The 26,627-nt window shown below is 43.0% G+C and overlaps 1 protein-coding gene and 1 long non-coding RNA gene across 5 annotated transcripts; one reads left to right on the forward strand and one right to left on the reverse strand.

Moving 5' to 3' along the window:
• Window positions 1–791: 791 nt before the first annotated feature.
• Window positions 792–23,060, reverse strand: zgc:153184 (uncharacterized protein LOC751652 homolog). 4 transcript variants are annotated; one of them, XM_035385252.1, is made up of 6 exons: window positions 22,878–23,060; window positions 8,109–8,192; window positions 6,448–6,507; window positions 5,911–5,979; window positions 4,168–4,386; window positions 792–1,589 (listed from the first exon to the last, which is right to left on the reverse strand). In XM_035385252.1, exons 1-6 carry the CDS (start codon window positions 22,890–22,892, stop codon window positions 1,137–1,139), a joined length of 900 nt encoding a protein of 299 aa, XP_035241143.1. In that variant the 5' UTR covers window positions 22,893–23,060; the 3' UTR covers window positions 792–1,136. The 4 variants fall into 4 exon arrangements, with proteins under 4 accessions (XP_035241143.1, XP_035241144.1, XP_035241145.1 ...); XM_035385253.1 differs by lacking the exon at window positions 22,878–23,060 and adding an exon at window positions 21,522–21,763; XM_035385254.1 differs by lacking the exon at window positions 22,878–23,060 and adding an exon at window positions 21,416–21,435.
• Window positions 21,839–26,253, forward strand: LOC118209694. The gene is made up of 3 exons (XR_004761749.1): window positions 21,839–22,031; window positions 22,213–22,394; window positions 25,660–26,253. It is a non-coding gene; the product is annotated as an uncharacterized LOC118209694 (long non-coding RNA).
• Window positions 26,254–26,627: the final 374 nt, after the last annotated feature.

Raw genomic sequence — 26,627 nt, forward strand, 5'->3', positions numbered from 1 at the left:
GTAATCGGGGACTTCCAAGTATTCTTCCAGAATCCACTGGAAGTGGCTGTGTCGGCTACAGCCGCAGTAGACTAACCACTGAATGCAATAAATCAGCTGTTTTAAAACCTGTGATTAAAATAACTAAACGCATGGCGTGAGTACCAATGCAATGTATATTTCGACATATAAGTTCTAAACAGTTGATGCTGAAGCAAGAAACCCAATTTTTGAAAATGTTTACAATGCAGCCAGTTAGCTAAGTGTTTTCTTATATCTCTTATGCGAAACTGGAATGGATGCTGTTTGTAATCAACCTTTTTTATACTGTATGTAGCCTGCAAGCCAGTTAAAAAGTCAATGTCGCCCTCTCGTGGACAAGTTTGGAAACAGTACATCACAGCACTGATGCCTTCAACGCCCCAACCTTAAGGCCTCATTTGAAAATAACACAATGCATGATAACATTTTCAGTTTTTATAAACTAACATGATTGATTATACATATTTATAATACATATAATTAAAAACAGCATATATGTCTGTATACTACTATAATCTATATGACTGTGACTCATAACCTACCAATTGAGAACTTACACTGTAATTGAAAAAAATGTCAAATTTGAAATTACATTGCTTATTTTAAGTAAAGGGGGCCCCCCCACACAAATGTTTCTTTTTGTGTAGAAAAGGGATGTGTGAAAAAGAGGCTCCATGGTCAAGTTCCTCAAATGGCCCCACCCCCTCATCTCCCATGATTTTGAGCTTGTCCTGTTTTAGGAAAAAGAAAATGACAGCAAGACAGGAAAGGCTTATTTCAGTGCGAAGATTTTATTAAATTATCTGTCATTAGGGTTTAGATATAAAGGGATGACAAATAATTACTGTATAATAATACATTTAATAATATACAAAATTATATATGAAACCTAGACAGGTATAAGATACTTGATGAGCAGGAAACCATTTGTAACATCACTGGTCGTCTCTTGCGGCACACATCTCAGGAATGCTTTCAATTTTAATTCTTTGATGCTGTTATGCATTTGTAGAAACAAAAAAAAAAAGTCCAAACTCAAATATCAGTAATGCCGAGGAGTTGGAGCGCCCCCCCGTGGCATCGCGATAACACCAAATCTCCAGATTCAAGGAGAATCACTTGACTGAGACTTCAATTGTCACCTCATCTGGGCCAATCACATTCTCTCCCTCCTCCTCCTCCTGGGGCTGTGTCTCCGCCCCCTCTTCCTGATTGGCTCTGACCCTGTCCTCTGAGCATGGCTCCCCGGGTAGCCCCTCCCCCTCGGGCGCAGCGGGAGCCTCATCTCGGGCTGACTTCACTTCCTGTGTGACAGCTACCGTTTCCTCTCCGTCCTCATCTGCTCCTCCACCGTCCCTCCCTGAAGATTTCCTTGCCCTGACCCCTTTGACCTTCCTGTTTGTGCTCTCAGCCTCTTCCTCCGCTCCCTCGTTCTTTTGCTGGCCGTCTAGCTGACACGGGGAGCTCTGCCCCCCGGCTGCCCCCTCCTCCCCAGCAGGCTCCTCGCTGCAGGACTTCCTGAGCTGTCGCGTGGGCGGCCGACGTTTGAATGACAGCCGAGCTCGGTCCTGTGTGGACAGAGAAACAGAAGAATGCACACTCACTAGGCTAAATGTAGCTTAGCGGTTTGTAGCTTAGCCTTGTTTCTAGATAGGGCAACAACCACACTGCACATTGGCTCTTATCGTCATGGAGACGTGCCTGTCCTGTCTAAGGCAGCTTCACACTACAAAAGCTCCAGCCCTACAATATAAGCTGACTTTGCTGATACTGCCCTGGAATATCAGATGATTCTGCTGATCCTACCCTACAATGTCAGCTGACTCTACTGATCCTACCCTACAATATCAGCTGGTACTGCTGATCCTACCCTACAACATCAGCTGGAACTGCTGATCCTACTGTACAACATCAGCTGATACTGCATGATCTTACCCTACAATATCAGCTGGCTCTGCTGAACCTACCCTGGAATATCAGTGGGAACCGCTGATCCTACCCTACAACATCAGCTGGTACTGCTGATCTTACCCTACAATACCAGCTGGCACTGCTGATTCTACCCTACAATACCAGCTGGCTTTGATGATCCTACCCTACAACATCAGCTGGTACTACTGATCTTATCCTACAATATCAGCTGGCAGTGCTGATTCTACCCTACAATATCAGCTGGCTCTGCTGATCCTACCCTACAATATCAGCTAGCACTGCTGATCCTACCCTACAATGTCAGCCGGTACTGCTGATCCTACCCTAGAGTATCAGCTGGTAATGTTGATCCTACCCTGGAATATCAGCAAGTACTGCCCCTACTCATTTTTGTTAAATTACTCCATCTACCAAAGTGTAAATAATGATACACATTTCTGAAGTGTTTAAAGTATTTTTAGGGGCTGCTGAGCGATTGATCCTGTTAAGCCATCGTTCTAGCAAGCGTTTGTCAGAGTTCTTGTTGAACAAAGTACTAAAAAGCTCTCATTCAAATTTAATCAAATTTCAAATTTAATGTCTTTTCAGAATCGGATTGCATCCAAAAATAAAGTCTGAAGCCGTAAGTTTCACGACAGCCATAATTTCCCCATTGTGTCTGCATCAGAATGGTACATCCAGTGAAGGTGAAATAGACAAACTGTTGCAATGGAAAGCACAGGCGTGGATCTTCACTCGGCCAAGCGTTTGTGGCAGTAATGGAGAACAGCCTCATACGCATAGTCAGCGCACTGTGTGGCATAGAGAAGGGGGCGGGGCCCCGAGCAGCAGGGATAAGACCGTTAATGGGGATTAGAGGCGCAGTAGTCCCTGGCTTACTGATCGCCTGCTGTAGGATAGGACACAGGACAGCCACCGGGGACCTGTACAGAAATGTCCCTGATGTGTCACCGTGACGACACGGCTGACACAGGGAGTTGCTAAGGGACCTTAGCAACAAGCGGGATTGTAAGCAGTCCCTCTGGGTAACGCAGGTGCGAAGCATCAATGATCCTTCTCTGGTTCGGTTTATCCCACCCTTCTCCCCCCACCCCCCCCAACACACACACACACACACACACACGCAAAATACAAACACATGTTTCCACGAATACATTCTTGTACAAGGCCGCAGTCGAGTGGAATAGACTTTCCTCTGAATTTAAGATGGCTGTTAAATATTATTTAAAAAATTGTTTTTTTACTAATATAATCTGCCAATTTGCTAGTATGCTGTCTGTCCTGTGGTATATGGATTGTCCGACTGTCATATCCATCTGTATTCCATTAACTATATTGTATTGGATGTTTTGTCATGTCTATGTTCAAATGTTAGAGGACCACAATGGAAATAAGCCTGTTAGCTTTCTTGTGCTTCTATCCTCGATCATTTTTAAAGAATTACTGTCTGCTATGCAGTCTTATGAAAGCCTGTTTTTAAATTGTCAAATTAATTCATTCATTCATTCATTGTTTTCAGACAATTCAAATATTTGTACTGGAGGTGTAGCCTACAAGAGCTTAGTGGTCCTGTGCCCACTTTAAGCTTAATTCTTAATGTCACCCTTCATCATTTATGACACTAATGGGAAAACACACATTCAGATCATTATATAATGGTTGATTTTTCTGCCTGGAACACACACACACACACACACACACACACCATATGTTCAATCCATTAAGATAAATCTCCATTAAAGAACAGAAGCCTGTGCAGGACTGTGTTTTTGAATATTAAAGAACAGAAGCCTGTGCAGGACTGTGGTTGTGAATAGTAAAGAACAGAAGCCTGTGCAGGACTGTGGTTTTTAATAGTAAAGAACAGAAGCCTGTGCAGGACTGTGGTTTTGAATATAAAGAACAGAAGCCTGTGCAGGACTGTGTTTTTGAATAGTAGAGAACAGAAGCCTGTGCATAACTGTGTTTTTGAATATTAAAGAACAGAAGCCTGTGCAGGACTGTGTTTTTTAATAGTAAAGAACAGAAGCCTGTGCAGGACTGTGTTTTTGAATAGTAAAGAACAGAAGCCTGTGCAGGACTGTGTTTTTTAATAGTAAAGAACAGAAGCCTGTGCAGGACTGTGGTTTTGAATAGTAAAGAACAGAAGCCTGTGCAGGACTGTGGTTTTGAATAGTAAAGAACAGAAGCCTGGGGGGGGCGTAAGCGCCTCACCTTATTGATGCTGGGGAGTGCAGTCCCTTCAGGAGGGCGCTCAAAGCTGATGGGGGCCTCCTCCTCACTCCCTGGGGTGGGGCCGGGGGAGCTCAGGGCGGGGCTGGGCAGCCCGAAGGGGCTGTGGGCGTGGCCGGGAGAGAAAGGGCTGGGCGGCAGATTCACCTCCGAACTCCTGGATGTAGGTAACAGGGTTGTAGGGCTTAATGCAAGATTGGCCTGGAAAAAGACAAAGGAAACATATATCATTATAAGCTTAAACAGCCGTACACATATAGCAGTTCATATTTAATTCATATATAATCCTATAAAGTATGTGATACACAAGTGCTCTTGTGATACATATATATACGGATTTGTAACCCAAGCCTGAGGCCAGATCACAACCAAAATGTAAAAATATATATTGTTAAAAAAAATCACTGAAAGCTCATGAAATAAGTAATAAGTAACAACAACTCTTAAAAAAGACACCTTTGCGCGTGTATTTACATGAATCAGTTGAGAGCTGAGATTACTGGTCGGCACAGCAGGTCTCCTGGATTTTAAAAACAGCAACGGCATAATCACTCTCCTCCGGTGACCCAAAACCTCACGACAGCTCGCCGGTCGTGGTTGCGCTAAATAATCGATTTATACGCCGCGCTGCTGCTGCACGAAGCCGAGGACGAGCGGAAAGGTTCTGGGGACGGGGGCGATCTGACCCTACCTGAACCGGGGAGAGGAGGAACAGGGAAAAACGACAGCCCTTCTGTCCCATAACGGCGCGGCCGTGTCCTCTGCGGCTAATGATTCAGCCTCAGAGCGGCAGGCCGATTAGCCCCTGAGCTCATTAACCGGAGCCAATCCGGGAGGAGTCCGCGAACAGAACCCCCGCCCTAAACAAGCCGATGCGGGGATTTAGCCGTGCACCTCCCGCTCGTGTCCACTAGGTGGAAGCATTTCTCAGTCTAAAAAACACGAAAGCGCCCATCTCGTTTTCCGAATAGAATGTCACCGAACTGAACAGGAAAATTTGGCCCCACACTGTTTGTCTTGCTGAGAAAAGAGAATAAGTTCTTCTTAACAATGATCAGCAACATTTTACATTTGTACAATGACTATTCGAGCCAAAGCCAGGTTTTCAACCAAAATCAGCCAAGATTAGATTCAGTTCATGTATGAATTATGAGACTGTTATGTTCAGGTCTCTAAGCCGTTTCTCCCCCAGAAATACATCTAAATTAATTAGCTGTGATCTTAAGTCATTTGGAGTAAGTTTTATTTTTATTTTTTTAAATCAATTTAAATAATGTAACAAAAAACATTATTGGCTCATTTGTTTATTTTACAAAAAAAAAGCTTTTAAGGAAAATTTTAAATGAACAAGGGACAAACTAAGAAGCCTGACCTTTCAAACGAGTTTGGGTAACTGTCACACCCAGGAGGGCCGTATGGGGGGGGGGGGGGGGGGGGGGGGGGGCCTCTGATTGGGCAGGGCTCTCAAAAAATAAAGTCTACTTATAGTAATTTTGCAGGGACGGGGTGGCCTGGGTGTAGTGGGGCCCAATGTGAGATCTTTACATGGGGCTCAAAATCCCTATCAGTGCTCATGGTCACACCACCACATAGAAACTTTAGGAAGAGAGTTGAGAACGTCAGGAGATTTGAGGGGGTGAACAGACCCCTGCCTGAGCCTGTTGCCACTCTGAGCCTGAGGGGTGGGGGAGCAGGGTTGGGGGTTACAAGGGGCATCGTGGGTACCTGCAGTTTTTCGATGAGGGGGGAGCTCCTTGGCCTGACTCTAGGAGCGCCTGAGGAGAAAATGGGTTTCTGAAGGGAAGGAAGGAAACACAGACAGCAGGATGTGAAAACCTCAGAGACACTTCCAGGTATGAAGACTGCCTATAGGAGAGACTTGCGCCTCCCAAAAGAGCCAAAAGGCATCACTTCTTGGTTTTAAATGCATGATCTTAATCCTCAGGTTCCTTTATGGAAGCCTTTTTGCTATAGTAATTTGTTTTCGTTTTTAGTTTATGCACCCCATAGTATTCAACTATAAGTCAGCTAGTAAATACTTTTAATTTGAACAGTCCCTTTATTATTCTAACTATAGTAGAACTACAGCTAATGCCAGTTTAAAACACTTTTCTGACCTCATTCGAACACACTTCTGAACTCCTTCTTCTGATTGGTTGGACAGCTCAGTGCCATAGTGAGTAAAGCATTATTGCCAAATGTGAGGTGCTGGTTAGGACTCATGCAGGTACAGTGATCTGACCGCGGAGAGCGGGAGCTCACCCCTCCAGCCGTCTGCTCCGCGGGGTTCAGCTGGAGTGTGCGTGGCGGCCTCCTCCTCACCTGAAATGAGAAAAGAGTTCAATGGGACTCCTGCAACCACCACGACACACGGACACATTAGCTGCACTCAAACACTGGGACTGTTCTCACTGTGATGACTGGGTTACTGCACTCAAACACTGGGACAGAGTCACTGCACTCAGTCACTGGGACAGAGTCACTGCACTCAGTCACTGGGACAGAGTCACTGTACTCAAACACTGGGACAGAGTCACTGCACTCAGTCACTGGGACAGACTCACTGCACTCCGTCACTGGGACAGAGTCACTGTACTCAAACACTGGGACAGAGTCATTGCACTCAAACACTGGGACAGAGTCACTGCACTCAGTCACTGGGACAGAGTCACTGCACTCAGTCACTGGGACAGAGTCACTGTACTCAAACACTGGGACAGAGTCACTGCACTCAAACACTGGGACAGAGTCACTGCACTCAAACACTGGGACAGAGTCACTGCACTCAGTCACTGGGACAGAGTCACTGCACTCAGTCACTGGGACAGAGTCACTGTACTCAAACACTGGGACAGAGTCACTGCACTCAGTCACTGGGACAGAGTCACTGCACTCCGTCACTGGGACAGAGTCACTGAACTCAAACACTGGGACAGAGTCACTGCACTCAGTCACTGGGACAGAGTCACTGTACTCAAACACTGGGACAGAGTCACTGCACTCAGTCACTGGGACAGAGTCACTGCACTCAAACACTGGGACAGAGTCACTGCACTCAAACACTGGGACAGAGTCACTGCACTCAAACACTGGGACAGAGTCACTGTACTCAAACACTGGGACAGAGTCACTGCACTCAGTCACTGGGACAGAGTCACTGCACTCAAACACTGGGGCACACACAGAGATAGGCATAAATACAGACTTCAGTGCATCAGTACAGACCCATAAATACAGACGTCAGTGCATCAGTACTGACAGACCCATGAATATAGGCTCCAGTGCATCTGTACTGACAGAGCCATAGAAAAAAGGCAACAGTGCATCTGTACTGACAGAGCCAGACAGTTTATTCAGAGGAAGGCTAAATACATGTGTGGTTCAGAAACTGGTGTGCAAAAAAACACAAATCTGCAACACGATTAACCACAAACAGCCACAGTAAACAAACACAATACTATAAACCAACACAAAGTACCACAGGGCATCATATATACAAGTAAATATGAGTATTGATAACAGCTGTGTAAAACTCTCAGTGCCCTTAGCAAAAAACATAAACTGCTAAACTGAACAATCGAATATTACAATATAGTAACCACCCAAAGTTCAATCAAATTATGCAAGGTACAGTAATTCATACACTTTTCTTACAAGGGAAAACAAAACATTTTTAATGTTTTAACATTGTAAATCATCATTTATAGAAATTTCATATTTGTTTCTCCTATGTAAATCATGATTTATAGAAATTTCATATTTGTTTCTCCTATGTGTGATATTACACGATTAAACTTTTTAAAAGTTTGTCAGATGCAAATTGTTCATTGCAAAGGTTTTAAATGAAAAAGTAGATAAAAAGAGAAGATAACGCAAGAAAAGAGAAGCAGAGTGGCAGGAGAAACGTAAGATTTCAACAGCACCTCTTCTGTTCCGGTGGGTGGAGGCATGTTCTGACCCTTCGAACTTCCTGTATGGTCAGACCCAGAGGGGCTGACAGAATTCTTCTGAAACACACAAGTCAGGTAAAGCAGGTGAGAATGGACATACAGACTGACAGACACCACACGCAAACACAGGCATGCTTACAAGTACATAAAAACAACTCACACGCGCGCGCATGCGCACACACACGTGCACGCACGTACGTGCACACAAACACACACATAATTTCTTCTTTAAAGGCTATTTTTTAGTCATACCTTCCCAGAGCCCAGCCACATTACAAAATGCATTACGAAAACACTTTGTATTAATATTTCTTTTCATATTTTACATACAACGTAAACAGAATCTTCACAGACACCCCAAGGCATTAGTGTATAAACCAAAGCAGTAAGAGGCACCTCTCTAAAGAATAACCCCTCCATCTCTTCATGTTCTGTCAAACAGCACTAGAGGTTCTGGAAGGACCGTTAGATTCTGAACCTGTGAGTTCCGTTACTGTAGCATAGTTACAGTGATCAGCTGCTTGTGAGCCCATCTGAATGAACTGTATGGAGAATCAATGGGAAATGTCAACCCGATTGCGATTGCACAGCATTACCATGGCCAATGCAGAATGCATGAGAAATGTAGGAAAGCTGAGTAAAAGCAGACATGTGGACTCTCTCCATGCAATTATCTGACTGAATTTCCTTTTCGGATTCAAGCGGCACCACACTTAAGACAAGGAAACAAGAAAGAGTCATGTTTTTGGCCACATTACTCAACCACGTCAACCAGGATATCGAAGGACTTACAAAAGAGGTGACCGAAGAATATTGTTTCTGTTAATCAGTTCTAGGAACGCATTTCACGTAGAGCAACCGCGCTGGCAGCCACAACCCACACACCTTTCTCGAATGTTCCCTTAGTGACACAAGAAGGGCAGGTGTTATGTCTAGAGCGCCATGTTTTTCACGACGTGTGGATCGGCTGACACGAGGGCACTGCGAAGGACGAGGCATCCGTAATCATTTAACGATCACTGAGGATTCACAGATTCTGAACAGTCACTCAGATTCAGAACACTAGGGATTCACAGATTCTGAACAGTCACTCACAGATTCAGAACACTAGGGATTCACAGATTCTGAACAGTCGCTCACAGATTCTGAACAATGGGGATTCACAAATTCTGAACAGGGTTTGCACAGCATACCCTAATACACAACTACATTACATTACTGACATTTTAGCAGACACAGTTATCCAGAGAGACTTAGACAACTTTTTTCTTTTTATGTGGTATTAATTTGTACAGCTGGATACTTTGCTCCATGGCAGTGTCCTAGTTTGGAATCAAACCATTTAAACCTTTCAGTTAAAAGGCCAATTCCCCATCCATGATAGTACACTGCCACTCCAACAAAAAGACTCCTTCTGGCTAAGGGTGTACAGGAGGGGACAGCAGAATGGTGGTACATGAGGCTCAACATAGTATATCCCCAACATAGTTTACCTTATTAACTTCCTATCTGTCTCTGGTCTGGTTGTATACCAACCCTGTAAAGTTACTATGGCTATCTCTATCTCTAACTTTTCGGGTATTAGTTCTGTAACTGTTGACCTTGGTAAAGTGGGATCTGCCGGGGCCCACTTCATACAGCAATGCTCCAACAAAAGCTTGCAGTGGCCTAGGCACTGTGGTTGAAATACGCTTTCTCTAGTCTCATGAAAATTGTACTGGTGCATAGTCTGGTCATTCCCGCACAGGTGGGGTGAAGAAACACATTCTTTCTCAAGGAACTTGTTCTCCAGAGCACCACCTTTCCAATACTCTGCTCTCTCCATCTCTTTCTGACACAATCAGGTTAAACCATATCTCCCAATGTACATCCATTTCTGCCTCATGGAAATATACACACTACTCCCATTTCTTTAATTGCTCATTTCATTTCAGTTTTTTCTCACAAGAAGATTTAACTTGCTTCATGCCCCCCCCCCCCCCCCCCCCCCAATTAGAATATATATAGGCTTGTTTACTGGCTGTTATTGCACTTATTTTTGCAAAGTCACTGTACCAAATCCAAATAATGATCCTGTCCTTTGCTGCCACCCCCCAGCTCTCCCCCGCCCACACTGAGTAAGTCATTGCTCCATCCTGTCTCACAGAAACAAACTGCTGTTCATGGGCTAGCAAACTAGCTTTTATAAACAGAGACAAACAAGTCAAATTTTGGTTTAATATTTTATATGAAATGACAAGTGGGACAACAGAGCTGAGGTTCATAACACTAAGACTCCCCCCTTTCTGCCCCACACACATACACAAACACACACACACACTCAACACAAACAAACACACACACACAAACACACACACACACACAGAGGAATGGGATACAGTAGCAGGAGATAAGACCCGGTTGGCTCGCCTCTGTTTTTGGGGTTAGCGGTCTGAGGAAAAGCACGGGGACAATTAGAATGATCCAGAACATTTGGCTGCGTTTGCGGTCCCTACGGAGAGAGAGGTCCGGGGAGACGGCTCTCTCATCCCACTGGAGTGAATTCCTATCCTGAAAAGAGGGACAAAAATAGAGCCGCCCAATGGGAACGTGTGCAGCTGTCTGTGTACGAAAGAAAATCAAAACTAAATAAAATTAAAATGACGGAGTGATTTTTTCCATAAGAAAGCTCCTCAGCTTGCCCTGGCTCTCTGTGGCTGACTACAACAGAAAAGTAGAAGGAAGACCTCAAAGAGGAAGTAACAAAACAGAAAAGGACTATTCTGCAAAAGCACATTGAATAAACACAAAAGGAAACATTCAGCAATCACTTCTGACGCACGTCAACGTACACAAAATAAAGACACTTAAACAGAGACAAACACACACAACAGAAACTGAATATAATGCAATATATTGAAATACATCAAAATAAAGTATAACGATATTGCACCTTAACACTTACAGATATATATACAGCATATATAAAATTACATTCCTACAAAATCTATTCATGATTATACACTGCCTCCCATCTGGATCGTGCCCACTGGACAAGCCTCTGGAGGCAGTGTTATGATCTGGGGTTCCTTCAATTTGTCAGGTCTAGGCTCAGTAAAGTTATGCGGCAATAAAATGAAATCAGCTGTGTACCTGAATGTACTGAATGACCAGGTTATCCCATCAATGGATTTTTTCTTCCCTGACAGCACGAGCATATTCCAGGATGACAATGCCAAGATTCATCAGGCTCAATTTGTGAAAGAGTGGTTCTGGGAGCATGAGGAATCATTTTCACACATGGATTGGCCACCACAGCGTCCTGACCTTAACCCCATTGAAAGTCTTTGGGATGTGCTGGAGAAGACTTTACGGAGTGGTTCAACTCTCCCGTCGTCAATAATGCAATTCTGGACGGAAATAAATGTTGTGACGTTGCATAAGGTTGTCGAAACAATGCCACGATGAATGCGTGCCGTAATTAAAGCTAAAGGCAGTCCAACAAAATATAATAGAGTGTGCAACCTTTTTTTTGGCCAGGCAGTGTAGGTTCCATACATTAACAACATGTAGCACATTCCACTTCTATTAAGGAGACACTCAGGAGCCACAGAGTGCAGGAGCAGTCTGATGTGCTGTAAGGTATACTGACACAGCAAGACAAGGGTTCACTGGGAATCAGCTTCTGCCAAGCCATATGTCACAGCTGGTTTCACTCTGAGACAGTTTGGGAGTCATACGGTCGCTACTGAAACTACAGCATGAGAGGGTGCCTCTCAAAACTGCAGTTACTCCGGATGATCTCTCAGCGCACAGTTAAACAGGAAGACGTATAGTGATTTTTTTAACAGTGTACATTTACCGGTCTGCTTGGAAAGATTTGGAATTATGCCGCAGCTCTGCACCAGAACAAGCAAAAAAAATTAACAAAGGGAAAAAAAACTGACAAAAACTAGGGGCCAAAAAACCGCTGCAATTAAGTTATTCAAGCAAATTATTACATTACAACTGGGCCTGCTTTTTTTAAATGAGAACCAAACACGAGGAATTCTGTTTCAGTTGTTTACGTAATTTCAGATAACACCCCCCCTCCCCCCAAATACCGTAAAACACTAATGAACATAGAAAATCCTATTAGAAATCAACTATGGAATATTCCGGTAATGCCCCTCCAAGCAGGCTCCCGTGGGGGATGGGGGGTGTTACTGCTTGTCATCCAGCTGCCAACCAAAAACTCGTGATGACCCCCAGGGAAGACCGTGCAGACCCCCGGACTGCCTCACAAAGTCGCTCTTTATCAGGCACTGGGGCCGACGCCCGGGTACGATTCGATCACCGCCGAAAAACAATCTCGGCACGAACAATATGCTTTATGAGACGACCCAAAAGGAAAACAGACAGCCACTGTCCTGGATCCGCTGCTTGTATATTACGAGACTTAGACTTACACTTGATTTATACAGGGCTGGTTACATCCACAAAAGCCTTGTCAGGACCGAAGCGGCTCATAAATTCTGGGCGTGTACAGATTTCAGTGAAGTGAAACAGCTTGTTGCACAATTAAGCAGAAGAGGCAGCTTCTGTCCACAGACAATTTCATTTTGACCACGTTGCAAAAAGATTTTTTTTTATAAAGGTATGATTAGTCTTGACTGGCCTTTTGGTATTAACGAAGAACCCAAAGAAATATGAGCTACTGCGTGTTAACAAGCATAATTATTTCACAGCTCCTGTGGTTTTTATTTTGAATGTTCAGTTTTAAAAGCTTGGATTTGTATGAACTGTACAGTGTGGGAACTTGAGCACAAAGTGTGGATTTCCCACCCTACAGACCACTACACACGCTCTCCCACCCACGTCAGAGAGTCTAGCCAACACGTCCACTTCTGACACTAAGACTCCCCTGACACACACAGACACACACGCACACTCGCAGAAACACACACACACACGCGCAGAAACACACTCACAAACATACACACACACAGACACACACGCACACTCGCAGAAACACACAGACACACGCACGCGCACACTCGCAGAAACACACTCACAAACATACAAACACACACACACAGACACACACGCACACTCGCAGAAACACATGCACAAACATACACACACACACACACACTCACACAAACACACTCACAAACATACACACACACATACACACACACACACACTCACAGAAACACACACACACACCCTCCTTGCCAAACACTCGAGGACGTCACAAGACCGTGTATTCATCTTAATATGGCACTTTTCCAGAGCCTATTTACAGCATTCTAAATTTAAATATTCTAACTTCGGAAAAACATTTATCTCCAAGAGATCCATGTTTGCCTTGTCTAAGACACTGACACTCAGCCCTCAATGATGCTATAAGGCCTTGTGTTGAGGCTGGTGTAGGGCGGGAGGTGGGGCAAGAGAAATAGCGGATAAAAATTTTAAAAAGTAAAATAAACATCATCAGGAAAGAGAATTAAAAGAGCTGACGGATAAAGAGGAAATGGAAAACAGACTAAACAGAGTTGTCTTTTCAACCATAAACTGGTTTCTGTGGCCCCTGAATGAGGATTGCGTCACTCTGTTACTGCAGCCGCTGCGGCCGACTTTGCTGTTGCCCTGTCTGTAGCTTTCCGGCTACACGACTCATTTATTTGTACACATAAACAGGGCATGCAAGCACGGTGTGGCAGCTTTGGAATCTGTCACCACTGGGCAATGCCAGAGTAACTGAAACACGTCCTGTGACTGATCTAGGATCAGTCAGATCTCTCTCTTCTCAGAGCCTGGGTTAAAATGAACGAACGAGGATCGTCTTAAACTTTCGGAAGGTATCCTACTGCAACTTCGGGGGATGTTCTGTGCAAGCTAGCCTCCACTTATCTAAGTTCTGTTTTACTTCCTTCTCCTGCTCTGTTCAACAGTTTGCACAGTGCCAAAGACCAGCCCCTGTCTTCTATTTCAACACACAGACACATGCTCAGACACACACACACACACAGTCACTCACATTTATGTTGTAACAAACAGTAGTCTTTCTCTGTTTACACACACACACACACACACAAACACACACACACACACATACCCACTGTCAAAGGGCTCTGTAATGAACACTCTGCCACTCCCCTGACCAAAAAACTGGACTATCCATTACGGTGATGACAGGACTCTGGACTCCTTGATGGACTGCCTGACCAGGCCAGGCTGCTCTGGGCACAGGGAGGGGTCCTAAATGACTGCTGCACTCTGCAATTTCCTCCTCTGCTTCAGAGCTTCAGGAGCCCTGTTACCACTGGGGCACTTGTTGGGTACATTTGGGGTTTCACCCGCAAAGGGCCTTTGCTGGCAATCAGCAACATTCTGGTGCTCCTTACCCAGAAATCAGACATACGGCAAGCTCGTTAGCGTCCCCTTAGCGGCCCACCCTCCACACAGCTGTCAACCCGCCCGCAGTCTGTAAATCAGCACTATGGCAGCCCGTTAGCAGACGGTCAGGGCAAAGCGGACCAGAAGGCAAGAGGAGATCACTCCAAAGCTCATGGAGAGAGACAAAATCTCTAAATGTCTGGGCCGTCCTGCCAAAAATTTGCGAAACCTTGGCAAGCCAACAGGTGGTGCACAGATACACTACCTGGCTAAAAGTATGTCGACACATGACATCTAACATATCCAAAATTATGGGCATTACCAGGGAGTTGGTCCACCCATTGCTGCTATAACAACCTCCACTCTCCACTCCACTCTCCACTCTCCACTCCACTCACAAGAATATCTGGTCTTCTCTGGTCTTAATGTTTAGACCTTCATCTTCTAGCATGCTGAAACTAACACTACAAGGGACATACGATAAAAATAAATGAAATAATATATTTTTTTCTTTTTCTCCCCAATTTTGCCATTATACCAATTCCCTGTGTGTATCACGGTTCTGGTCGATGCGCTATCCCTCTGTTGGTCTGGGTGTAGGGTGTAGACTACCACATGCCTCCTCCGATACATGTGGAGTCGCCAGCCGCTTCTTTTCACATGACAGTGAGGAGTTTCACTGGGAGAGCGTAAAGCGCGTGGAGGTTCACGCTATCTCCCCCAGATCCCCTCCCTGCTGAACAGGTGCCCCGACCAACCAGTAGGAGTCGCTAATGCAACAATCAGGACTCATACCCTCACCGGCTTCCCACCCGCAAACACTGCCAACTGTGTTCGTAGGAATGTCTGACTGGAAGCTGGAAGTACCGCTGCCAAGGATTGAACCCATGTCTCTGCGGTGGCAGGCGAGTGCTTTTACCTCTACACTACCCAGGCGGCCCCTTGAAATAAAATTTTTGAAAATATTTTCACTGCAACATTTTTCAGTCATCCAAGACACCTGCATCATGTAAAAAAATAAATAACGAATGAGCCGTTGCCAGGTATCAGGAGGATGTAGTACAATTAATGATCGAGGCAATACAGCATCTTAAAATATATATATATATATATATATATATATACATATATGATTTTTAGGCTCGTTTTAACTTGCCTTCGTCACCTTTACCCCAGCTGCTTCAAACTGAACACACTAGCAGGTTTGACCACACCAGCAAAATGTCATGGTCCCCATTTCCTTCCTGTTACAAAACATCCTGCTGTGACATTAAACCGTCCTGCCTGGTTCCCTTTTGCAACTCTGTTTTGTTTCTCTCATCCTATCACTGATTCCAACGTACTAATTTCATGTAATTTGAAATAAACTTATTCCTAGGTCAGTTATTATGCTGTTATTGTTCTATTATGTTACCTTGTTACCGTGTCCTACAATAATTTATTTAGATTAACATGCTGTTTTAATAACTCTGTTCATTAATTTATCTTACATTGTTTTCAGTGCCAAGGCATCATGTGACCTCTTTAATGTCCATCATTCCACCATCATTATCCCTCCTCTTGTGCTGTTCAAAGCCCAGTCATGGAATTACGTTGGTTAAGGAATTGCACTGAACCAAATTTCAGACTGTCCTATTTTCAGAGGAGAACCTGAGCTTTTTCCCATTTTAATTCTTACAATCCTTTGTTAGGTCTTTCACATAATCATAATAATACGAATAACAATGTTACTAGTAGTATTAGTATTAATAGTAGCAGCAGCAGCAGTAGTAGCAGCAGCAGTAGTAGTATTAGTATTAGCAGCAGCAGTAGTAGTAGTAGCAGTAATAGTAAGTAGCAGTAGTATTAGTAGTAGTAGTAGCAGCAGTAGTAGTAGTATTAGTGGTAGTATTATTAGTATTACTTGTAGCAGCAGCAGCAGTAGTAGTAGCAGTAATAGTAAGTAGTAGTAGCATTATTAGTAGTAGTATTCTTGGTGTAAACAAGGGTGAAATTGACAGAGGAGCAATGCTGAGTACATAATAAACACTAAAGTCAGCGTCTCCTTCTTAAGTCTGTCCTTCTGGTCCACCGTTCCGTTCCCGTGTCCCAGCGTGGGGCAGTGGTCTGACCCCACAGCTGTTGGGACGGGGTGCAGGAGCAGGGGCAGGCCAGCGCTGGCAGAGGATCTGCATAGCTGGCATTCGGGACATAATGAAATCACATAGCCGGGAGGCCAGACGCAGCACGCACCTCGACCGCTATGCACTCCGATCGGTCGAACGGCGTACGGTCAAGGAAGGAACTCCACTACACAGCTTAGATCACACTGCAGGGCTCTGTCCTTCCATCCAACAATGGCAAACAGGTCTAATCGCTTCCGTTTTCTTCAGTGCCAGGCTTGGCTGCCTTTTTTTAGTGGCGATCACAGTCAGAGTATCAATTTATGTGGCCTGTTGTCCAACTTATGTCTATTTATTTTGTTGATTTTTTAAATGAATTTATTTAAGCCATTCATTTAACAAGGACAGTGCATGTTGATCAACATTTCAACTTGCATGTCCATGTAAATGCGCTAGCCAAACTTAGCTATTGAGCTAATTTTCATTTTAATTAGATTTTGTTTTAAAGGAGAGCAGTCTTCTGTCCTCATGTATATATTTTTTATATTAATTTTATTTAAAGGAGGAAAGCAGAAAGGGCTACTGTGAAGCAAGGCTGGGGGTGACCACTGCCCACTTGATGAACAAGCAGGAAAAACACAAAAAGACGTGTTTGGCTTACTGCCTTTTATTGGTCCAAAACCACCAATGTAAGAGAAATACATCAAGAAAAGGGAACTCTTGCAACCAAACGGCTCAAAAGCAAAGAATTAACAAAAACCCAACAAACTGGCACCAACCCACCACACAGTGTTTAGACCAGCTCTCAAACGGCCTAAAACACTCCTCCTACTAGACCTGGAAGCCAGGCCTCTTATGGAGCCCATAATTAGGTAATGGGCCACAGCTGATGTGATTGCAATGAACTACAGCTGCGGTCATACCTGTCTGTAGGGCCCCAATTCTCTTCCTGGCGTCACACTACAGACAAAGGTGGGATCACAGTACAGAAAGTGCTATGCCAGGCTGCACAGGGCTGAAAGTTGAAAGTTGGCTGCCCTACGGACTGCGCCCCACGGCCTCCAAATGGGCTTATCTTCCCAGTGCCTGCTGCCTCATCACAATTTCTCTGGAAACAACCAGCCCACCTTTAAAGGAAAATCCTGGACAAAACTTCAGCCCCACTACAGACATGGCAAAAGACATAATTTGTTCAAATCAGAAGCTGCTTTGGGCTGAAATATGTGGGTGCTTTCAGAACATGAAAACCATTGGCCAATTGAGAGGTAACACAAGCAATCCATAACCCGCTGACAACTGTTTTCAAGCTTCAGAGCAGAATCCTTCGACAGTAGATGGATTCTCCCTCTAGCGTTATTTATAACTATGAGGAAATGGGTGGCAGTTGACACCTGTCTCCCAGTGCTAACTGGGATGGACTGTCATTCAGACCCTTGCCCTGCACCATTAATAATACTTCAACAACAACAAAAAATCTATAAGAGGGATTACATGTGAATTACTCAAAGATAAAGTCGAGTGCCTGGGATCTTCAGGATACAATGCTGCTTATATACAATTCATCAAGGGCAAACTTAGAAGGCTTTTGGATCTGATTTGAATGTATTTAGGGTAGCTGAAAACTGCGGTTTGCTTCTCCAGAGAAAACCAGTGTAATTATCTGGATTAACAAAAAAAAATCATCTTAAATTAATCTACTAAAAACGTCAATGATATCCAAAACAGGAGCTATCATCGTTCCAGGTATGGCTTTGATATGTGTAACAGAGTGCTGCTCCGCTTAACTGCTCAAGTTCCTCTCTAATCCCACCGTAGCTTGCTGTGACTAGCAACACCATAACCAGACCAACAGACTATCTGGACCTCCAGCTCCTGGAATAGACTGCTATCACTGTGACTTTAGTCACTCATTTCTGCATCTCAGTTACACACACACAAAAAAACTGACAGAGATAGTGGTAAGGAAAGCAAGGCTGGTATAGTGAAATTTGATGTGGCAGTTGCAGCTGTGGTTTGTGCGTAGGCACGTCTGTTAAAATGAAAGTGGTTTAGAACTTCCTGCATAACGAACACACCTGCACTGCACGTTTGACTGGCTGTCTCTCTCCTGTTTCTGTCAAATACAAATTCAAATTCAAATGAGGTTTACTGGAGTGACGTACATATATTCATATTGCCGATGCATGACAAATACTACAAATGTCAAATAAACATATAAACAGAAAACGAACATGGAATGTCTCTCTCATACAGTGAACACCCGCACCATTTGTATGGCTGGCCCTCTCTCTCTCTCTCTTTGTCTCTCTCAGTCTCTCTCTCTCGCAGTTTCACATACACTCTCTCTCTCAGTCTCACTCTCTCTCTCTCTCTCTCTCTCTCTCCCAAACTGAGAGAGTTTCCCACCCTGGGAACCCTGCCACACAGTCCCACACTAGTGAAGGCAGTCAATCAGTACAGAGGAAAGTGGCCAGGAGCTTCCCCACATCACAGGATGTTAAACCCCCTAGAAAGGGTTTCAGTCGTTAGGTCTTGGGCTGTTGAATACTCCCATGCTGATCCACCCATAAGACGTTTCAATCTTCTGCCATAATAACAACTTCCTATAAATAAGTTGTTGTGGTCTCTCCCTAGGAACACCAAGTTAACCTAGGAACACCAAGTTAACCGCACGTCAATACTAGTTTATATCTGCGGCCAGCTGAAGGCACTTCGTAGTATGTTGGCCGACACAAGATATGATGGAGGATGTTTATCCTGTGGAAAATACCACAGGGAGGTAATTCAACATTTATGCCTAAGTTAATCACACAAGTTTTACCCATGTTACAAAATAAACTGAGGTGTAAGTCTGATCTGCCAAGCGCTGATTAGCATTAGCAACTAAAACTTTTTAGTTGTAGTCTCTTCAAAACCTCCAGCCCAAACATCAGCACTCATCTTCATCATCGTAAACTAGAAAGCAGCCTAGCAATCTCATTACTTTATTTTAAGATGTGACATAGGCCGGTGTAGGCAGAAACAGAAATCGCACCACAGATGCTACGAGGTTAGCAGCATGACAAGCAAGGCTCTGCCTTGTAAAAAAAATGCAAAGTGCCACATCTGACACAAATAACGTTCAAAACGAGTCAGTGTAAACTGGGCGCTTGGTTCAGCAGATTCATAGTCTCTGGTGTTACAGCGACAAACACAGTTGTCAGGAAGACTAAGAAGGAAGTCAAACATGTCAATATCAACAAATCTTGAGTACTAGTACTAAAAAAATAAAAATGACGGATGGATTTTTTTTGTCCAACATGTCAAAGTGAGCTACTCTCACTCTCTCTCTCCTTCACTAACCCACAATTCAGCCCATTCAATCCATGAGGTATTCTGACATCATACAGAAGCCAGTTGGGACGGCAGTTCACCCCGTAACCGTCCAAAAGGAGATCTCTGCTTACATTTTTCAGAAAAAAAGATCTTTCTTGCAAAATCTGAAAAAGCAGAACTATGTCTGGAACCATTTCAGCTACTGAATGATGACTCTCATCTTGAGAGCATCGTAGCAATGTTGAAGCCTATCCTGTTTCGATACAACGCCATGATATGGCATTATATTGACAAAAAAATATCAATATAAACACTGGCTATCGTCAATATTTCACAATTATAGCCGGAGTAAAGGCTTCATATCACAAAAATGTAAAGAAGCTTGGACCCTGTGCAAACACCCAGAGACCTGAGAGGTTTCCGCTTGATCTTAGAGCGGAAAACCCCACACAAAGCTAGGCCACGTGGAGAAACCCACATTGCGATTATAAAATCCACATCTGTCTGGTCCACTCCTCCATCTCTAAACTTTTTTTTTTTTTCCAGAAATATCCCGATTTCCACCTTCTTTCCTGGCCCCAATGTACCAGTAACATGTTGATGGCCTCCAGTATGAGCAAAATGACTTTGCAGAGATATTCTGTTGTAAAACTGTACAACAGCAAGAGTGGTAATTACGGCTGCTTATGTCCACAGTCAAATATCAAAAATACTTTAACTCTTTATATGTTGGAAACATTTACAAATAGTCCTGCAGATCCCTGAGAATTCAAAATGTGCAACCATATAAAATAATTTTGTTCTGAATGTTTGTCGAAAAACGTATTTTAAAAATTGACAGTTATCTGCAGGAATTTTACTAGTGTCTAACAAGTGTTTCAACCATTATTTTACCTAGGACTGGTCCATGGAGCAAAATTTTAATCACGACACAGTTCGGAAATTACGCATATTTTGGAAATATTTCTATAATTTCCTGTCCGTTCTAGCCACCCCAACTGTACCAGAGAATAAACGAAAGACATGAACTTGAATTCCAGTCTGAACTCGTTGCTTCTATTTGAACCATGATTTACAGGAGTCTGAATCAGAAAAACACAGGTTCAGAAGACCTGGTCTTGTAAGGCAGGTGTAAGGCAGCGATTCAAATGAAAATAATGCAAACTTCTTTTACCACGCTGTCAGCGCTGGACTTCGTCGAGCGGTAGTGGTAAATTCTTTTCAAAATGAAGTATGCTGCTTCCCCGCCACCCGGTGAAATATCCCGTAGGCTATTATTTTATGCCATTGTTTTAAGGCAAACTTTATTGATTATTTGTATAAACGGCGTGACTGTGCGTTATGTTTCCTTTGGGCTAGACTTGTAAGTAGACTGCAGCTACTGTACTTTAAAAATCAAGAACTGTACCAGATTCATAACACGGATGAACACGAGTCAATTTAGAAGCACTTACACCCAGCTCTAAATTACCAGTTTTCATACAAAATCTGAAAGTAGTTTACCAGCCTCCAGAAGTTTTACGCCCCTGTCGCAGGATGTCCCTGAAGTAAACACTGAACATGACTGAACGTCAGTCCATTCACTTGATTAAATACTGGATGTTGTTACCTCCATACTCCTTGTGTAGTCCGATCGAACGCTGTTCTAATGTGCGTTGCTTATCAAAGTTTATTTTTGGTGGTAATAAAAACTATTTACATAGACTACATATGTTTTCTCCGTCTACTACTACTCCGCGATCTCGAACACCAAGAGAAAAGGAGATTCCGTGCGCACTCTTCTGAAATGGGTGGTCTTGGTTTATATTTAGATTCACACACACAAATCTCTCCAGTGCAAGCTGCATATTGTGGGACGTTAGCAAGCTAGCGAAAGGAAGACGTTTTTTTTTTTTTTTAGCGCAGATGGTGGCTTTTAGGAGGAAATTTAGCGGTTCGTCTGAAGCGCTGAACTATGGGGGTTGTCTAGCAGTTTCGCAAGACTCAGTGAAGGAGAACAGTTCTGTTACATATGTACATGTAAAATTAGCAAACTGGGTTACGTTGGACGGAATGCGCACGGGCTATCCGATCACTGTTGTAATACCATCTAAAAGGTTGACTACCCATCTCCAAGCAGGTGACATAATCGCGTGAATCCGCAACACCTTTACAGGGAGTACGCTAATCGAAGCCTAGATATTGTTACAGTTTTACGCTTTATTGAATTGATTACATTGTTTATGACACAAGATGAACCAGCTCATGACAACTTATCTAAACCATGTCATTTTATTTCCTAACTCCACTGCTCAATTTAGGCGGCTACAGCGAACCCAACAGAGGTTACAAAGGAATCCGCGCGCAGGAAGTTTGCCGCGTGCAAGCTTCAGACGCCGCTTTGCCTGACAGTTTCATGACGTCTTGGAGTGGGTGGGAATGAGAAACGACATACCCCAGGCACTGCATGATAATTCGAGAGAGCAACTGGAGATGAGCTATGGTAAGCAAATTATTCAACTAGATGAAAACAAATTAATTGGAAAGATGAATTAGCCCTGTATCGATACAAAAATACGTATACTCAAAGAAAATATACAGGGATTTTTTTTTGTATTATCTTGTGAGATAATTTTACAGTGCTAACTTTGATAAATATATGTTAATTAATATTTGTTTCTAAAAGGCCACAATCAATAAAATTGTGGAAGTTTGGATTGCCAGCATCTCAAAATCCCCAGTATTAAATGGTCTCCCACAGGGTTTATGCAAATTAAATGGGGACAATACTTTCTCTATTAGAATGCACTTAACACTGACATAGTTGCTTTTACTTTGAACATCTGTTTGTGTTGCCCTCCAAATCGGAGTGCCAAAAGTTTCTTCAAACCTGTCTTTGAAGGTAAATAACATGGCCGGACTTTCTGCAAAAAGTCACAAAACAAAATGCATAAATCAATGTAATAATTAAGAGATGAGATCATACCTCTGCACTCAGCATCTCCTCCAAACTTCAGATGACAGTGACAAGTGGGCGAAGCACAGCGTGCAGGCTAACAGCTATGTGGCAGAGCTCTCTGCGCAGGCCCGTCCCCTTGTTTCAGGGTTATTTATAAAACAGCACTATCGCATCCTGCTTGAGATTGCTGAGGGTTTTGAGAGAGAGAGAGAGAGAGAGAGAGAGAGACGGGATGCCAACAGGCAGGAAGTTCTGTAAATGACAGGGGTGCCATTTCCTGTTGGCTGAAGGCAGGGCACTCAGACTTAAGCAGGTGGGCGTCGACACCCAAAACAGGAAGTTAAGCTTGTGCATGCAAGCATAAAAACCCCAGAAATACTCTGCTGTTCACTTGGTGGAAGTAGCATAAATTAAATGCTTTTTTGGGAAAAACAAGCAGGTGAAATAGATGCTAAGACTGCTGCTGAGGGCTTTGTGAAAAGAAGAATAAATCTGGTTTTAAAGTCATATTTTCATTCAGTTGGGTAGAAAATAGCGGGCAATATTAAACATGTTATTTGTACACATACATACATTTATACATTTGTATTTATAAATGTTCTGAGGAAAAACTCAAAAGTAAGTGATTTTTTAGATTTTGGGCCCCCGTCAAGTTTTTGAGGGCCTTTGTCAGTCAGGGCCCTTGGAACTCTCCCCCCGTCTGTGTGCATGTCACGAGTCAAACTCTGAATCTGAAACATTCACAGCTACAAACCACTCTCCCCATTTGCTCTTCGACTGCAAGACAGAATAAACTCAAAAGGCGATTATTGCTCACATCAGGGCATTTACATTTAGAATAAAAAATAGAAAAAAAAACAATTAAACCATCTAGAACCACAATGAGAAAAAACATACATCTGACACTTTTAGCATAATTTAAACACCACCTTCCAACAGCTGAAAATTTGGGACTCTTCAGTAAACATGTAGAAAAACTTTGTCTTACATTACAGCTCCCCCTATGGATGAGATTATCATGTCCTCAATTTTATAGCTGGAAGCAAAAATATACCATATAAACTCATTTATCATTCCTAAATCAAAATGATGTCTGAAGTCACATATTGAACGCAAAGGGGTACAATCACATTCTCAAAATTATTACAAGAAACAGACTGTTTTTGGCTTGAGTAATGCATGAGCATGCACATGTGTGTTTGTGTGTGTGTGTGTGTGTGTGTGTGTGTATGCATGCGCACGTGTGTGTGTGTGTGTGTGTGTGTGTGTGTATGCATGCGCACGTGTGTGTGTGTGTGTGTGCATGTGTGTATGTGTGTGTAGTACCAGTCTTATATTTTCCAGCCCAATTTAGAGAGCAGTAAATCGGGACATTAGTCTATGAGCACTAAACTCACCGACCAAAGTAAAAACCATCCTCACATGGGTGAAAAATGTGGTCTTTCAAACAAAACATCACCAAAACTGGAAAACTGAACATACCGGTTTAGCTAAAACAATTACTTCATATGTATTGGCTAGCACACTTAAAAACAGGCAGATATAGCTACTTGCACAGACAGCAATGGAACTATGTGTATTCATTTATGGAATTTATTCATATTATATACTGAGCATCAAAGAATCACAACCATTTTGAAAACAAGTTGGTCAAATATGAAAACATTTTTACTACATCTCATACAAACAAACACACACAGACTCACAGACAGAAAGACAGACAGACACACACGCATGCACACACACACATACATACACACACAACTTAGACAGCAGAACAGAAATTCACAACACAGCTTATACAAACAAACACACACCGACTCGCAGACACACACACACACACAAAACATGGACAGCAGAACAGAAATTCACAATGCAGCTCATACAAACAAACACACGCAGATTCACAGACAGACACACACACACACACACACAACTTGGACAGCAGAACAGAAATTTACAGCACATTTTTTTAAATTTAGGACTATCTAGCTAGTATCCAAACACAACTTTCATTTTTGAAGGTGGCTTTCGAAGACTTTTACTTAACATATTCAGACAAATATATGGTTTTCTGTTGCACAGAAATATGCTACAAGCAGTCATTACTCTAACATACAGCTTTGGCTTTCTATGTTATCTTTCACACCCAAGCAAAGCAAAACACATTTTTAAGAGTGATAAACTATGCATCTTACTTTTTACATTCAAGACTTGAATGTCTAGGTATAAGCAGGGCCACTGTACAATGAAATACATAAAGTCTGCCAACTTTCAAAGCTTATAAAAAACAATATAACAATACAGAAAAATGTGTGGAGGAATCAGATTGAATTGCCCTTGAAACACTTGCCATTCATGGCAGATTACTTAGAATTTTAAACCAATATTCAACAAAAACAATTCAAAATTCAATACCTATTTGACCCAGTTTAGGTAATAAGGTGCATTCAAGGTGCGGGGGGAGAGTGGAAATTTAATTCTTCCAGACAGTGCTTCTCTTGTTGCAATTAATGTCACTACATATTAGAATGCTATTGCTACAAGTTCCCTTATCATACAAATACAGCTTATTTGTATTTTGTATTAAAACCACTGTGCTATTGTGACCTATTTCTGATCTATTTCTCTCCTCTCTCTCTCCCTCATCCTGACTCTCTCCCTCCCTGTCTCTCTCTCTCTCTCTCTCTCTCCCTCATCCTGACTCTCTCCCTCCCTGTCTCTCTCTCTCTCTCTCTCTCTCTCTCTCCCTCATCCTGCCCTTCTCTCTCCCTCTCCCTCATCCTGCCTCTGTCTCTCCCTGACACAGACCTCTGTGATTAATGGAACATGCCCATTGGTTTTTGAAGAAAGAAACGCGTGCAACAGGACAGATCTGATCACGGGTAACAGCAGGTTGGGGACTGGAAACGTTGTGCACTGCTGTTGCTGAGTGTTCAGAAAAGAGCATGTGTATTCTCAGGAGGAAAAAAAGCATACCTGTAATTCAGAAGGGATTCTGCCAAGTCAGACCAAATGAAGCCCAGAGTTTCATTTGAAACAAGTAGACTAGTGGGACTGAAGCTAACTGCAAAGACCACACATTACAGCCTATTAACCCATCAGTTCTATTGGTACTGTAACTAAAAATTAGACATGGTGTGCTACTGAACACGCTTTCATTTAATTGGATGCCTATTAATAGTCATTTTTATAGTAAGTGAACCACAGTACATTGGCTCACCCAGAAATTAGTACAGTGTTGCGTATCTTACATCAATTGGTATATAAGGAAGCCTTTTCATAAGCATGTAATGCCTGCAGACAGTCATCCTGAAATGACACCATATTACATTGTTCAGTGAATTACACTGTTTTTGGTACGTCGTTTCTGCCATCAAATACATTGAAACTATACACATTGGCCAGGATGCAATTAGCATTTGTCCTTAAAATTGAGTACCAGTTAAGAGCAATATATTTTTTTTATCCCTTCGCAAACTACTTGGCGAGTTCAGCAAGCACTAAAACTGACTCACCAAACTGAGTTTGTGAGGACAAACGCTTGTCGAGAAGTGTGATGTTTGTCGAAGTTAAAGATAAACATTGATGGAATACCGGCCCAAATCCCACAATGCTCCAAATGAGAAGAGAACACAGCTCACTGTGTCCCCGGGTCCCCAGCTGAAAGTTATGCTCTCTGCAAAGCCGGCCACCTGGCAAAAGCATTTCCAGACAAGTCAATGACCCTGTCAGGTTGTACCTGTCCACAAAGTTCATCCGTACCACATTAAGTTA

This window comes from Anguilla anguilla, chromosome 12 (assembly GCF_013347855.1).
Source record: "Anguilla anguilla isolate fAngAng1 chromosome 12, fAngAng1.pri, whole genome shotgun sequence".
In the NCBI taxonomy this organism is placed as follows: Eukaryota; Metazoa; Chordata; class Actinopteri; order Anguilliformes; family Anguillidae; genus Anguilla; species Anguilla anguilla.